A 16,147-nucleotide genomic window follows, 5' to 3' on the forward strand; every position below is an offset into this window, starting at 1 on the left:
GTCCGTGTATCCAGTGGAACTGATGATGGACGTAAAAATAATTTTACAGTAGAAACTGCAAGTTTACTTAGATTCAGCAAAGTGCTAATGAACCAAAGCAAATATAGTCTACATGTGCATCCACCCTTGATTAGTGGAAATCATGCCCCTCTTAAAATCTTAATATTGTAATGAAGATAACTGAGGTGATGATCACTTTTGTAATTTGATTATGCCTATACGTAAAGCTGTGTTGTTTGCTCATCTAGTGTAATTCTACAATGTAATTAGTACCTGCTGGTGAGAAATCAAACTGTAGATTCTTCAATCTGAAACTCTGCTGGAAAAGTAGCTTAAAGCATCACAGAAATACATTAATGCAAGCAATTTGCATCTGAAGAGTCACAATTCTGTAACTAGATTAATGGCATGTTCGGATTTGCCATCATGCACTTTGTTGGGAAACCCATAGTCAAAGCTAAAGCAGATCTCATAAAGTCAGTTATAGAGACACACAGTGTCACAGTGTTGCTCTTGCAGCCCAGGCAGTTGGCAGGGTGAGAAGTGTTTTATTTCGTTACTGACTTGTTTAAGCTGCTCATCACAGTCATATTTGAGGTCCTCATATAGATTAATTCTCCCTAGCCATGTGAGGTAGGGAATTATAATTATCCCTATTTTACAGATGGGGAACTGAGGTATATCAAGATGAAGGGTGAGATTCACAAGGGGGCTTAGGCACCTGCCCTGAGTTAGGTGCCCAAGCTCCCTATACAATGCATGGTGGGCACTGGCACCTAAGAATGGAATTAACAAAAGCCATCATACTGAGCAGGGAGTTTTCTAAGATAGCCAAAAAGGAACAGATTTTATCCCACTGGTTAGAGTACACACCTAGCATAGGGGAAACCCAGGTTCAATCCCCCCTCCCCTGCCTAATGTGGCAAAAGGATTTGAACATGGATCTTCTACCTCCTAGGAGAGAGCCCTAACTACTGAGCATTAGGACATTTAGGATCAGGACTCTCTCAATCTCTCCCAGTGATGCTGTTCCACTGTGTACTTAAATATGCACTGAGCCAAAGACAGAGTAAGAATAACCATAGCCCAATGATTCTATAGGCCACCCACTTGGGAGGTGGGAGACCCAGGTTTCAGTCTGCCTACGCCAATGACTATTTAATTATTTAAACACAGTGGAACAGTTTCAACAGGAGAGCTGGAGAAACAGCTACGCAGGCATATGCCATAGTTTCTTGGCTAAGGCAGCCCTCTAAGAGATAGGCGACGCAAGTTCAAATACCTTCTCCACCTCAGGAAGAAGTGGGAATTGAACCTGTGTAAGTGCTTTAACTACTGAACTAAAAGTTGTAAGAGAGAGGGGCACTCTACCACCTCCTCCTGTTTTGGGTGTGTTTATTTGTGCTCCAAGCACACTATCCACTCATGCTCTGCAGGCAAGATAGAAGAAGTTCATTAATCTTTCTGAGGCTTAAGTGTGAGTTAGATGCCAAGCAGTATCAGGACTTACACCACTCTAGACATGTTCAGCTGATGAAATTTAGGCACTTGGGGGACTTTCACAGTTGGAAACTTAGGCACAAGGGACTTTAGGTACCTACAAGGTTAGGCAGCAGCTAAGCAAGGGCTTTGTGGATTGCAATGGTGTCTAAATATTGGACTTAGGCACCTAATTCTACCTTGTGAATCCCACCCAAAGTGACTTGCTCAAGAGCGTAGAAGAAATATGTGGTTGAGCTAAGAGCAGAACTCCCATTTCCTGAGCTCAGTCTACCTTATTTATATGCAGCCTTAATCACTAATGTGGCACAGCAGTTATGCCATGCAAATGGAGAGGATTAAACTGGGGAAATGGAAACCTAAAATGAACTGCATACAACAGTATTGAAGAACACTGCACCGTGGTTCACAATGAAAGGATGACTGCGATTATCACACTGGCTATGATCTTGAAGGCCTTGTGTGCAGGTTAAGTCTCAATGGTTAAAGTAAGATTGCAGATCAGTCCATGACTTAGCCAAGGTCAGGTGCCTCAAGGGAAATACATATTCAGATAGCTGTGGAGACCATTACTGTTATTGTTAAAGAAGCAAACAACTAGAAGTAACAGGACGTTAGCAAGAGTATACTAGCAAACAAAGCTCCAATTTAAAAATATTAGCTTGCTAAATTCACATCCCCACACTGGCTGAACCCCGAGATTTATCACAAAGTGTCTGCACTGTCCTAAGGCTGAGTGTCCATCTTTGGAAGAAATATGACAACAGAAAATAAAAACACAAAGAAATGGTTCAAAGAGGGGCAAAAACCAAATCAGGTCAACACAATGGAATCAAACTCATTTTGAGTTGCATGCTAAAGTAACAAACAAGTAAAGAAAACAATATTTGGAAAGATTACAAAAGTATAATTATAAAGAATAGCTTTTCAAACACTAACAGAACTTGATTTTATCTAGCATCTTTCACACAAACTGCACCCAAAACAAACTGCAGACTTTAATAATACAATTAAAAAGTTAAACAACAAAAGGGGAGAGAAATTAAATGCTGCAGGCAAGGGAGAAAAGATAAGCTTTCAGAGGGGATTTGGAGTGATAGGGAGACCCAAGATAACTTTGTCTCTTGGCGTAAGTCAAGAAGAAATAAAGGTTGTAAAGAAGCATCAAAAGGACCCTGTTCACCTCAGTAGCATTCTCCAATTCTCTGCTCTCATGCAGGGGGTTCAGCTTGTTTCTGAATCAGGAGGTTCTTTTTCTGGGGAACTGTCATCACTGAGGTCACTGTAGCTATCACTAGCAAGAAAGAATAGATTGTGTGAGTGGTGTAGAAGAAACAATTGCTTCATCTCAAGCCCTCCAATCCCAATGACCCACACTAAGGTCCTGCTTGAGGAAAGCATCCCTTCTCAGGAAAGTACATAAGCACAGTCTTGACTGTACTGCCATTGTAACATGTTTTCCTTAATAGGAATGGACTTAAGTGTCTGCTTAAGTGCTTTTCTAAATTGAGTTCTAAGTAACTGATGAGAACCAATACTCCATACTGACAGTATATTGTTCTTTTGTTTGGTTACTATGTCTTAACACTTAACAGCTTGGTGCTGAAGAGTGCTGAGTGACTGTAACCACCACTGATGTCACTGAGAGTAGCAAGTTCTCAACGTAAGATTAGAAAAGGAATGTTCTAATTTACAATAGAGAAGGAATTTAAACTGAGAAAAATTTAAAGTAAAGTGAGTTGGGAATTCTCCATTGAAGGATTTACCAACAAAAAATGCCCTTTCCAAAAAATATGTTCCAGGAGGAAATTTCAATACAGCAAGAAAAATCTGATTTTCTGTCAGGCATATCAAAATGATGGCTTCCCATCTGCCTCCTAGAAGGCTCTTCTGCCTGTAGGCAGAAAGTCAAATTGACAAAAGCCTTCCAAAAGGACTGCCACGGCTGAGAGCCTTGAATCTGCCTTTCTGGATCTCACGGCTCCCTGCCTTCACCCCAAGCACCAGAGAGGCAAAGAGCTCAGGCACTCAGCCTTCCTGCCTCCTCCTAGATCTGGAGCTGAAGAGACTGAGCACCCAGGGCTCTCTGCCTCCAGAAATAGGGGAAGGCTAAGGGTATGTTCACAGAGCAAAAAAGGTCAATGAGCCTCACAGTCCAGGTCAACTGACTCAGGCTTGCAGGGCTCATGCTATGGGGCTAAAAATAGTAGAGTAGGTTGCTTGGGGTGGAGCCCAAGCTCTCAGACCCTTTCCTCATGTGGGATCTCAGGGCACTGCAGTTTTATGGCCTTGCAGCCCAAGTCCAGCCAGCTTGAGTCAGCTGCCCCAGGCCAGCCATGGCCATGTTGTGGGTCTTTTATCGCAGTCTGGACATATTTTTCATGTGAAGGAATTTCCATTTTCTAGCCAGCTCTAATTAAAGACCCACTTTTATTTATTTAACTTGACCAAAAAACTTAATTTATATTTAAATTAAAATCCTGCTATTTCAAAATCACATCAGAACAAGATCATTACCAATGCACTACTAACATCTTAACAGCTTCCCCCTTCATCTCATGTTTCCTATAAATACATTGTTTTATACAGGACAGAAACTAGCGTGCTAGTGATCATTTTATCAGTGAACAGAACAAGGAAATGGTGAAGAATGTAAAGCAGCACAGTGATCAGCTGAAGGAACTTCAAACAGGCCACAGCAGTTTTGATCAGACAGACTGCACTTTCTTCACAAGAGCTCAGCTGAACAGCTCCTTGCACAGCCTATGGCAGTGGATGTGTATCTGGGTTAGCGAGCTCTTGGGCTCAATCACAGCTCTTCTGCATGCCCAAATTAAACCTGTTCAGAAGATAACACTCCAGGTGGATCCCTGGCACTCTCCTCCAGTGTATCCCCCAGCTGTTTTACCTCCCTGTGATCACAGGGGTGCTGGGAAAACCAGGGAGTTGGTAGCCCCCTCTGACAGCTACTGAGCTGGTGAACTGACTGGCAGCCTAGTTGGAAGGGAGATGATATACTGCAGTTCAGATAATTTAGAAAAGTCATTAAACTGCACTAAATTATGCATGGGCTCAATGGAGTTTGCCTAGGGTGCTGGATTTGACTTTAATCTCCTCTTGTTCATGTTATATATACTACCTAATTAAAACACAAAAATTGTAAAAGAGTAGGATATGGTATATTACAGCAAAGCTGTCTTGTTTAATTTCAGACTTTCATTGCTAGGGGAAATCTGCAACAATGTAACTCATTATGTCCCTGGAGGAGAGAGGAGCCTATGGCAGCATAGCCCCCTTGTGCAGACACAGAATATGCTGTCAGAATGAGGGTTTTTTTACTGATGTAGGGACACTGCCTCCCCAAATGATATTAGCTATGCCAACAGAAGCATTCTTCTTTCAGCATAGCTGCAGCTACATTTTGGGTTTTGTCAGTGTAGCTGTGTCACTTGGGGTTGTGGGTTTTTTCATATTCTTGAGGGATAGAGCTACACCATTATATGTTTTAAGTGTAGACCAAGCCCCAGTTGCTTTCACATTTACTAAGGGTATGTCTATATTTGCAGAGTTTTTGCGCAGTAAATTTCACCAGTGATAGGGAATTGGTGAAAGTAAAGAGCTGGTTTGTGTACTCCTTTAATTCCTCAGGTGTCAGAGCATTTACATTAGCAGCACTTCCATTGCCAAGGAGAGGAACACTCTAGGGCAGCTATCCCACAGTGCAGCTCTCTCCATTTTGAGAATGGGTCTTGTGGGCGGGGGAGGGGGCATGATTGCGGGGCACTCTGGGTCCTTGCACAGCCTCCTCTCCCCAAACACTGATCAGCTCCAGTAGCTCCGCATTGCTCCAAGCAGGGGATTGTTTGCTCCGTGGAGCGGGCACTGTCACCTGGCCAGATGATAAGTAAGCACTTGCCAAGAAAACAGGAAGGGGAGTTTCAAATTTCCCAGAGCTTTACAGACGGAGGGGTGGATGTCTATTTACCTGGCATCAGAGCAGCAGAGCTACTGGCCAGAGTGGTCACCTAGGCAATATGGGATATCCTCCGGAAGCTAAAAGCTCTGTAAACAGGAAGAACATGCCTTCACTTGCACATCACCGCAAAAGCATCACCGGTAGGAGCTGTACGCCTCTCGTGGAGGTGGTTTTCTTTTTGCAGTGAAACTTCCTAGTTTCACCGCAGAAAGTCATTGGAAAGTGTAGACGCTCCCATGGGTTTTGCACAAAAAAGGGCCCTTTTCCACTGTGTAGACATGCCCTAAATCTTAACCTAAGACTTTCTGTACTTCCTTTGTGTTATATGTATGTGGTTGATTAACCTTGTTAAAAGAGTGGGTCATATAGGACTAACTAAATGATCAATCTGAGGATTTTAATATGTGGGAAACAATTACATTACCAACATGCACCAGCTATAGTGAAGAAAAGTGTTGCTAACAATATGATCAAGCATGCCAAATGCACACAGACAAACACAGTTTCATCAGAGCATCATTGCCATTGTACTTACTTCTTTCTGAATGTGCCCAAGGATGCATGGAATAAAAACTTTGTATTAATAAAATAGTTATGCGTTTAATACAGAACACTTTCAAGTACAGTAATTAATTGCAGTGTTTTGCTATGTTATGATAACACTTAGCCTTTAACATTCACAAAACTTAGCCTTTAAGCTATCTATTAGCACTTGCAAATATTGGGACTTTTATTAGTTTCAGGAAATATGCCCTACCTTTTTGTTTCTCCACCCAGGATATATACTGTTAATTTTAAAAAGTGGTCAGTGGGAGCTGCGATCGGCCAAACCTGCGGATGTGGCAGGTAAACAAACTGGTCCGGCCTGCCAGGGGCTTTCCCTGAACAAGCGGCGGACCGGCTTTGAGAAACCACTGTTTTAATGGACTCAGTGAGAGTTGGATCAGGCCTTTTATGGCTTTAAGTAATTGTTTAATTGTTTAAAAAGTAAAGACTTCTTGGAACAAAATGATGCCATTAACTTTGCCCAAGAACATTTCCTCAGAGCCCTTTTCACACTAACGCCTACTTGTTATGTTTAACAACTCCATCTTATCCTGCCTGTCGGATATGATAAGTATATGATATCTGATATCTGTATATGATAAGATATGATATCTGCCGCCCTGACCGGGAAAACCGAGAAGTCTGCTGCTTGCCAGGGGCTAAGATTCGTGATGTGACGGAGAGACTGCCGAGACTCATCAAGCCCTCGGATCACTACCCCTTCCTGCTTCTCCACGTGGGCACCAATGATACTGCCAAGAATGACCTTGAGCGGATCACTGCGGACTACGTGGCTCTGGGAAGAAGGATAAAGGAGTTGGAGGCGCAAGTGGTGTTCTCGTCCATCCTCCCCGTGGAAGGAAAAGGCCTGGGTAGGGACCGTCGAATCGTGGAGGTCAACGAATGGCTACGCAGGTGGTGTCGGAGAGAAGGCTTTGGATTCTTTGACCATGGGATGGTGTTCCATGAAGGAGGAGTGCTGGGCAGAGACGGGCTCCATCTTACGAAGAGAGGGAAGAACATCTTTGCCAGCAGGCTGGCTAACCTAGTGAGGAGGGCTTTAAACTAGGTTCACCGGGGGAAGGAGACCAAAGCCCTGAGGTAAGTGGGAAAGCGGAATACCGGGAGGAAGCACAGGCAGGAATGTCTGTGAGGGGAGGGCTCCTGCCTCATACTGGGAATGAGGGGCGATCAACAGGTTATCTCAAGTGCTTATATACAAATGCACAAAGCCTTGGAAACAAGCAGGGAGAACTGGAGGTCCTGGTGATGTCAAGGAATTATGACGTGATTGGAATAACAGAGACTTGGTGGGATAACTCACATGACTGGAGTACAGTCATGGATGGTTATAAACTGTTCAGGAAGGACAGGCAGGGCAGAAAAGGTGGGGGAGTAGCACTGTATGCAAGGGAGCAGTATGACTGCTCAGAGCTCTGGTACGAAACTGTGGAAAAACCTGAGTGTCTCTGGATTAAGTTTAGAAGTGTGTGCAACAAGAGTGATGTCATGGTGGGAGTCTGCTATAGACCACCGGACCAGGGGGATGAGGTGGATGAGGCTTTCTTCCGGCAACTCACGGAAGCTACTAGATCGCATGCCCTGATTCTCATGGGTGACTTTAATTTTCCTGATATCTGCTGGGAGAGCAATACAGCGGTGCATAGACAATCCAGGAAGTTTTTGGAAAGCGTAGGGGACAATTTCCTGGTGCAAGTGCTAGGGGAGCCAACTAGGGGGAGCGCTTTTCTTGACCTGCTGCTCACAAACCGGGTAGAATTAGTGGGGGAAGCAAAAGTGGATGGGAATCTGGGAGGCAGTGACCATGAGTTGGTTGAGTTCAGGATCCTGACGCAGGGAAGAAAGGTAAGCAGCAGGATACAGACCCTGGACTTCAGGAAAGCAGACTTTGACTCCCTCAGGGAACAGATGGCCAGGATCCCCTGGGGGACTAACATGAAAGGGAAGGGAGTCCAGGAGAGCTGGCTGTATTTCAAGGAATCCCTGTTGAGGTTACAGGGACAAACCATCCCGATGAGTCGAAAGAATAGTAAATATGGCAGGCGACCAGCTTGGCTTAATGGTGAAATCCTAGCGGATCTTAAACATAAAAAAGAAGCTTACAAGAAGTGGAAGGTTGGACATATGACCAGGGAAGAGTATAAAAATATTGCTCGGGCATGTAGGAAAGATATCAGGAGGGCCAAATCGCACCTGGAGCTGCAGCTAGCAAGAGATGTCAAGAGTAACAAGAAGGGTTTCTTCAGGTATGTTGGCAACAAGAAGAAAGCCAAGGAAAGTGTGGGCCCCTTACTGAATGAGGGAGGCAAGCTAGTGACAGAGGATGTGGAAAAAGCTAATGTACTCAATGCTTTTTTTGCCTCTGTTTTCACTAACAAGGTCAGCTCCCAGACTGCTGTGCTGGGCATCACAAAATGGGGAAGAGATGGCCAGCCCTCTGTAGAGATAGAGGTGGTTAGGGACTATTTAGAAAAGCTGGACGTGCACAAGTCCATGGGGCCGGAACGAATTGCATCCGAGAGTGCTGAGGGAATTGGCGGCTGTGATTGCAGAGCCCTTGGCCATTATCTTTGAAAACTCGTGGCGAACGGGGGAAGTCCCGGATGACTGGAAAAAGGCTAATGTAGTGCCCATCTTTAAAAAAGGGAAGAAGGAGGATCCTGGGAACTACAGGCCGGTCAGCCTCACCTCAGTCCCTGGAAAAATCATGGAGCAGGTCCTCAAAGAATCAATCCTGAAGCACTTAGAGGAGAGGAAAGTGATCAGGAACAGTCAGCATGGATTCACCAAGGGAAGGTCATGCCTGACTAATCTAATCGCCTTTTATGATGAGATTACTGGTTCTGTGGATGAAGGGAAAGCAGTGGATGTATTGTTTCTTGACTTTAGCAAAGCTTTTGACACGGTCTCCCACAGCATTCTTGTCAGCAAGTTAAGGAAGTATGGGCTGGATGAATGCACTATAAGGTGGGTAGAAAGCTGGCTAGATTGTCGGGCTCAACGGGTAGTGATCAATGGCTCCATGTCTAGTTGGCAGCCGGTGTCAAGTGGAGTGCCCCAGGGGTCGGTCCTGGGGCCCGTTTTGTTCAATATCTTCATAAATGATCTGGAGGATGGTGTGGATTGCACTCTCAGCAAATTTGCGGATGATACTAAACTGGGAGGAGTGGTAGATACGCTGGAGGGGAGGGATAGGATACAGAAGGACCTAGACAAATTGGAAGATTGGGCCAAAAGAAATCTAATGAGGTTCAATAAGGATAAGTGCAGGGTCCTGCACTTAGGATGGAAGAATCCAATGCACCGCTACAGACTAGGGACCGAATGGCTCGGCAGCAGTTCTGCGGAAAAGGACCTAGGGGTGACAGTGGACGAGAAGCTGGATATGAGTCAGCAATGTGCCCTTGTTGCCAAGAAGGCCAATGGCATTTTGGGATGTATAAGTAGGGGCATAGCGAGCAGATCGAGGGACGTGATCGTTCCCCTCTATTCGACACTGGTGAGGCCTCATCTGGAGTACTGTGTCCAGTTTTGGGCCCCACACTACAAGAAGGATGTGGATAAATTGGAAAGAGTACAGCGAAGGGCAACAAAAATGATTAGGGGTCTAGAGCACATGACTTATGAGGAGAGGCTGAGGGAGCTGGGATTGTTTAGTCTGCAGAAGAGAAGAATGAGGGGGGATTTGATAGCTGCTTTCAACTACCTGAAAGGGGGTTTCAAAGAGGATGGCTCTAGACTGTTCTCAATGGTAGCAGATGACAGAACAAGGAGTAATGGTCTCAAGTTGCAATGGGGGAGGTTTAGATTGGATATTAGGAAAAACTTTTTCACTAAGAGGGTGGTGAAACACTGGAATGCGTTACCTAGGGAGGTGGTAGAATCTCCTTCCTTAGAGGTTTTTAAGGTCAGGCTTGACAAAGCCCTGGCTAGGATGATTTAACTGGGACTTGGTCCTGCTTTGAGCAGGGGGTTGGACTAGATGACCTTCTGGGGTCCCTTCCAACCCTGATATTCTATGATTCTATGATTCTATGAACATTAAGGTTCAAATTATCTTTTTGGGATTGATTGAACAGGAGGTAATTTAGGGAAAAATTTGACTTTAAAAAAATCAGTGAATTACAATATAATGAAATACCACTTGGGGCAAGAGCTGGGGGACAGATATTCCCAAATGATAGCAAGCAGAAACACTCTTATGTAGGAGCAGGTTTTTTATACATACTTTTTCAGGATGGATCCAGCCTCATCCTCCTCTCCCAGCACTGAAGCAAGAGTTCCATTAACACCAAATTCACCTACATTTAGAACCCTGGGGTGTCCCCATCTGTTTATTCTAGTTACTGTACCTCTGTTTTCCCCTCACACACCATCATGTATCAGTCAATGTAGTGCCTAGATGCAGCTAAGAGGAGAGGATTTCCTGTTTGTGTTTCTATGGAAATCATCTGATGTGTTCATGGGGCATGAATGTAAGCTGCAGCGTGTCACCCCATTGATGTATCTCAGCTCCTACAGGGGCAGGGAGTTAAGACCATGTCTAAACAATACATAATCTGCTGTGGTGCAGACCAAATTTAAACCAGCTGGAGATTCCCCTGGAGAATTCCCCGCGTGTAGCAGGAATTTCCATTGGCAGAAGAGCTGGTGGGGGAGGCACCGCTAAAATCTCCACTCTTGGCATAAGGGAAAGTAGGGGTGGGGAGGAGGTGTGGAAAAAAGGTTCTACTGCGCCCCGTTCTCCAATGGTGAGAGGTCTCTGAGGGACCTTATGTCAATGACAGAAATTAAAGCTAACCCCTTTAACTTACACCAGGGCTGGGCAGCTGAAAATTGGGGAGCCATGGGCTGTTCCCCTCTCTCCACTACAGAGCAGAAAAAAAATCAATCCTTTTGTGTCCTATTTTGCCCAGAACTCCTCAGACACCAGGAATTATACCAATGGTGTCACTGTTTCCACAGGGCTAGACATTGCCTTTGGGCACAGCCCTGAGCAAAGGAGACCACACCAGGAGTAGCCCTGAGAGGCAGTATGACTCAGAGACACACTTTTGAGGCAAAATTCCTTCCCAGAGCAAGGAGGAAGCAGGGACGGTTGTGATTTGCTTCTGGGTTTTCAGATGCCTTTGAGGTAAACTGCCTAATAATACTACTACTGAAGCTAGGATTCAAAAAAGCATTAGACTGCTATATGGGTAATGAAAACATCCAGTTAAATTAGATGGTTAAAACACATTTAGAAAGGATAGATCCTCAAACTTCAGTCAACCGCTAACTAACTAAGCACACTGCTAAGTAAATCCCTCAGGGTTTGAGTCACAAATGGACTTAGGTGCCTGACTACCAACATTTAAGTACCATTAACATTCACAAAACTGCTACCTAACCCTATAAGGTTCCCTTTCTATAAGTTACCACCTGCAAAGCTGCCTAACTCCTGATGCCATCTCCCAGCTAATGAGCTGATCGGAGCTCTTGCTGACACCTAAACCCCAGAAAGATTCTCAAACGAGGCATTCCCGTGACTATATCACCTGCCAGGCCTGATCCATTAGGCATGCTCAGAGCACACCTAACCTCTACAAAAGGCAGCCAGGGGGTAGAGGGGAGCCAGTAGGTCAGGAATTTTTCAAACTAGATGGGGTATGCAGCTGTATGTCTAGAATACCCAACAGTGAGGGTGCTTATCTGGGATGGAGGAGACCCCAATTTGAATTCCCACTTGGCCTGATTTGGAGCAAGGCCTTGAATCCAGCTCCCTGACATCCCAGGTGAGTGTCCTAACCATTGGGCTATGTGCTGTTCTGCAGTAAGACTCATTCAGTTGCTTCTGTTTAAGCGGTTCCTCTTTGTATAAGTACTTAAATATTCATTGGAACAAGGACTGGAATCTGGCTCTCCCACATCCTGGGTGAGTGTGCTGACTACAATGGAGTGGAGTCTCTCTTTTTTGTAAGAAATGGCTGACTTGGCTTAGACACCTAGCTCCAGAAGAAAGTTAATGGCTGAGAATCTAAAGCAGAGACAAGTGCCTAAGGAACAGCTCAATAGAAGTTAGATACCAAAATCCCTTTATGCATATGGCCCTAATTCCCACCCCTTTTCTCTATATCTCACTCCTGGCTATCTTAAGCAGCTCCCCACTCAGCTTCCAGGCTTCAGAGAATGGCTTTTTTAGACACCTAACACTCCCCATTCAATGCACAGGGAGCCTGGGTGCTAAGTCAGGGTTGAAAATTCTAGCTGACTGCAGGACACCCAGGAGTTAGTGTTGCAATGCTTTTGTCCTCTTCGAGAATCTATCCCTTACTCATTAGGATTAGGAAGGAACTTCTCCAATAGGTTTTCCTGTAATTGTCCACTTGAGGGTCTCTTGCATCTTCCTTTGAAGCATCTGGTGCTAGCCACTGGTAGAGGCAGGGTACTAGATCAGACAGACTATTGGTCTGAACGGATATAGTAGTTTATAATTGGTGTGGGGGAAAGCACCACCAGAGCATCCCCTGAAACCAGGACTTGGCATTGCAAGGGCAGTTCCCCTCTGGCACCCTCTAGTGTCTGCCATTCTAGTTCTGCAGTGGTCTGTGGCTTTCTTGGCCCAGTCCTCCAGCCAGTCCAGTCCCCTTCTGATGTTACAAAATTCCAACTGAAAAGTCAAATAAACATCCAAACAAATGGTTCTGTCTCTCGAGTTACTCTGACATTCCCTGCTCTTCATCCCTACTCCCAGGCTCTGCAAAGTTCTTCTTTGCACCTTAAACTGAGCACTGTCTCCACAGCTTTCTCCCTAGGGGCTTTTTTTCCTCCTAGCAGGTTTCCCACTGCTTTCCCTGTACAATGGCTCTGGCAGTTTCTCCCAGGGACCTCCCTGCTTCTTGCAGACAGGGTCTTTCACATGGCTTTCTCCTCCTAAATATTCTCTCTCAAGCCTTGTTATGAGGCCTACATATTCATCATACTAACACCTGGCCCCATTACCCCACCCTCCCCTTAGGTTGGGATATAGTTAATTATGGCACAGCTGAGACTAGCCACTTTCCCCTTATAGAGGCCAGTCTCCCTGTGATACAGTTCCTATTCTACTATTTTCCCTGCCAATGCTGGATTGTTTCCTTCTTTACACTGTCTGGTGTATTGCCTACTACAGTGTGCAAAGTAAGGAGCTTCCACCACTTTGCTAGGGAGACTATTGCAGAGCCAGATACGTCTTGTCATCAGAGTTCTTCCTGATATTCAGCCTCAATATCCGTTTCTTAATTTAATTCCATTACTCCTAGTGGTAGCTGGTAAGTACTTCCTCCCCATTTACAAGGCTGCCCAGGGCAGGAGGGAGGCAAAAGGGGCAGTTTGCCCTGAGCCCCCTGTTTGAGAGGGCCCCCAAACTGAATGGTGCTGTGATTCCACATGCCAAGTCACAATGCCTGGAGTGGGGAGCTGGGCCCAGCCCCATGGAACAGGAGCTCCTTCTGTGGGGCAGGCTCACTCTCCAACAACCCTCACCAGGTCTCCCCTCGGTGGTCATTTTTTTGGAAGGGTGGAGGGGTCTCTGGCCCATTCATATTTCCACCCTTCCGATATTTGGATATTGTATCACTTAAGTGTCATTTAGCTATACTACATATGTTTAGTTCTTTTACTCTTCTCTTCTCTCAATCCCTCTAACTTGTCAATAATTTTTTATTAATGCGGTGCTCAGAATTTAATGGAATACTTCAGAACTAGGGAGAGAAGGATGGTTACTTCCCAGCTCTGCATTTTCCCAAGTGGAATCTCATTTCATTCTTTTCAATTCATGTTTCTAAACTGTCCAAGTCCTTCTGTATCATTCCTATGCCTTGACTGGTGTTTCCAACTCCTCCTAAATTAGTATTGTTTGCAAATGTCATTAATTTATTGTTACCCCCCTGCTCCAGACCCATTAATGAAGTTATTAGAAAAGACCAGGCCTAATGATTCCTGTGTTTTCCCAGTAGACCTTCTTTCAACTTCACACGGTGCTGCTTTTTTTCCCTACTTAATTTATTGTACTTCAGTGGCTTTACAACCAACATGATATTAGCTAATTTCTACTACTTTTTCAAGCAAGATTTCAGAAGACCCAGTACCAAATTCTTTACTAAAATCCAAATATATTACTTCTGAAGTTCTCTCTTCATCCATGAGCTCTATAATCAAATATTTTTTGTCTGGCAATATTTATTCTTTATAAACCCATTTTGCCTATTGCTCATAGTCCCTTTTGAATTTAGGGATCAGAGCTACTGTAAACTGGCATCACTGCACTGAAGCCAATGGATATACACCAATTTACACCAGCTGAGGATCTGGCCCTAGATGTTTAGTGATTTATTTTGCTTAATCTTTGTTTCATTATTTTCTCTCTTTCGTAAAGTATATGTATAGGATGGCAATTGTCAAGAATCACATTTGTTTTCTATTTTCAGAATTGTCTGTTTTTCTCTGGTATCTCCCTAATAGTCTATACTTTTTCAGAAACACCCATTCATTTACTAGTATACTTAATGCCTCCTAGGATGACCAATAGTTGGAATGGTTGATCAGTAGATTTTGAATTTTTTTAAATGTTCTTTTACCATGCCAGAGACATACACCACACTCCTTTACGCATTGAGAACAAAGAGGTACTTAAAGAAATGAAAGGACATTTCATTTAGAATCAATAAAACTGTACTTCCCTTTCCAATTTATAGATAACCTGTGTAATGCACTACTACAGGAGGCCATCAAATGAAACTCTGGATTTGAAAATGGGATAGTTAATGTTATGATCACACCTCTCATAACATTTGTGGCAATGGTTAACAACAAGGTAATATTTGAATATTATGAATTATAAGAGATAGCCTTCAGAAGTCAGGAAGGAGTTTTCCCCCATATGTACATCATTATACAATGGCCAGGACCATTAGAGTTGAGGTTCACTTGCAGCTGAAAGATCTGCAGTAAACTATAAGAACCAGGATTCCAGCAGTTTGATTTGGCTTGATAATTATGTTCCTATGGAGTCTTCAGAAAAATTCTTCCCCTTTGCTCTTAAGTAAGAGAATCCATTTCAGAAATATTTAAAAGCAATGCTTGGGGAAAAAAGCAAAACTGGTAAGTTCTGCACTTCAAAGTTGGATCTGAGTAGGTTATCTTATGGTGGTCTATATTTTGAGAAGCATTGCCATTTTACCCTAGGTTCCCCTTGGCCTCACATGCTCTTTATAATTTATTACTATTAACATGGCATCTTTGATTAGTAAAACATTTTACAAATATGAATTAACACAGGCTGAAAAGTATTTCTATAAAAAAGAAATGTCCCAGGAACTTTATCTTGGTTACACAGACAGGTCTAGGGCTGTTGGGATCAGAGATCTTGGTTTGGCTCAGCCACAAAATTCTGACCTAGGTTCAAATCCTCCCCAAACTTGGGTTTTGCTTTGGACCCTTTTCTACTTGCTCAATATTACTACCTCACTGCAACAAAATAACCTTGACATTCACTGTTTTATTGTTATGATCATTCACATACAGAGTGGTAAGAACTTAACTGCATGAGGTGCCAGCAGATCATTTTCCTGGTAAAATAACCATTAACACAGGTGAAGTTAGAGGGCCAGACACCTCCTGTGAGGTGAAAAATAATTTTCCTGGAACTGATTGCAGCCAGTCAGGATTTACTTATTTGCATTTCATTACAGTAGTACTTTATTGTTTCTGATCCTACTATTGTTAGTCTCTGAGAAGGAAAAATAGAGATATGGCTCTTCAAATGACTGTTTTCAGCCAATCATGAGCCAGGGTTTTTCTCATAAATGTAATAAAAATCAATATAAAAAAGCTCCCTCCCCTTCCTCATTTACAGTATCAATAAAGGATAGTCCTGCTGAAACTAGGCAAACAAGCAAATAATAACGTTACCTTGGAGACAATTTACATCCACGTTGCAAGTATGCACTGAGTGTCCCAGTTGCTGCAAGCAAGAGACCAAGATAAGGAGGTGAGGGCTTCATAGGTCTTGAGGAAAACTCTGGATGAAACTGGACACCAACAAAATATGGGTGATCTAAAATCCAAAGGGCATAAAGAAATGGT

The 16,147-nt window shown here is 43.8% G+C and overlaps 1 protein-coding gene across 6 annotated transcripts in view; it reads right to left on the bottom strand.

Annotated features, from left to right (window-relative positions):
• Positions 1–2,683: 2,683 nt before the first annotated feature.
• The window catches only part of CTPS2 (CTP synthase 2), a 152,707-nt gene continuing 139,243 nt past the window's right edge, over positions 2,684–16,147 (bottom strand). For 4 of the 6 annotated variants that reach the window (XM_043504250.1, XM_043504235.1, XM_038389447.2 and 1 more), the window contains 3 exons: positions 15,974–16,118; positions 6,012–6,017; positions 2,684–2,794 (listed from right to left, as the gene is read on the bottom strand). In XM_043504250.1, the coding sequence (XP_043360185.1) occupies positions 2,725–2,794; positions 6,012–6,017; positions 15,974–16,118 (221 nt within the window). In that variant the 3' untranslated portion in view covers positions 2,684–2,724. The remainder of the gene's footprint in view (positions 2,795–6,011; positions 6,018–15,973; positions 16,119–16,147) is intronic. The other 2 variants (XM_043504266.1, XM_043504238.1) reach the window with 1 other exon arrangement.

The sequence above is a fragment of the Dermochelys coriacea genome, chromosome 1 (assembly GCF_009764565.3).
Source record: "Dermochelys coriacea isolate rDerCor1 chromosome 1, rDerCor1.pri.v4, whole genome shotgun sequence".
Taxonomy (NCBI): Eukaryota; Metazoa; Chordata; order Testudines; family Dermochelyidae; genus Dermochelys; species Dermochelys coriacea.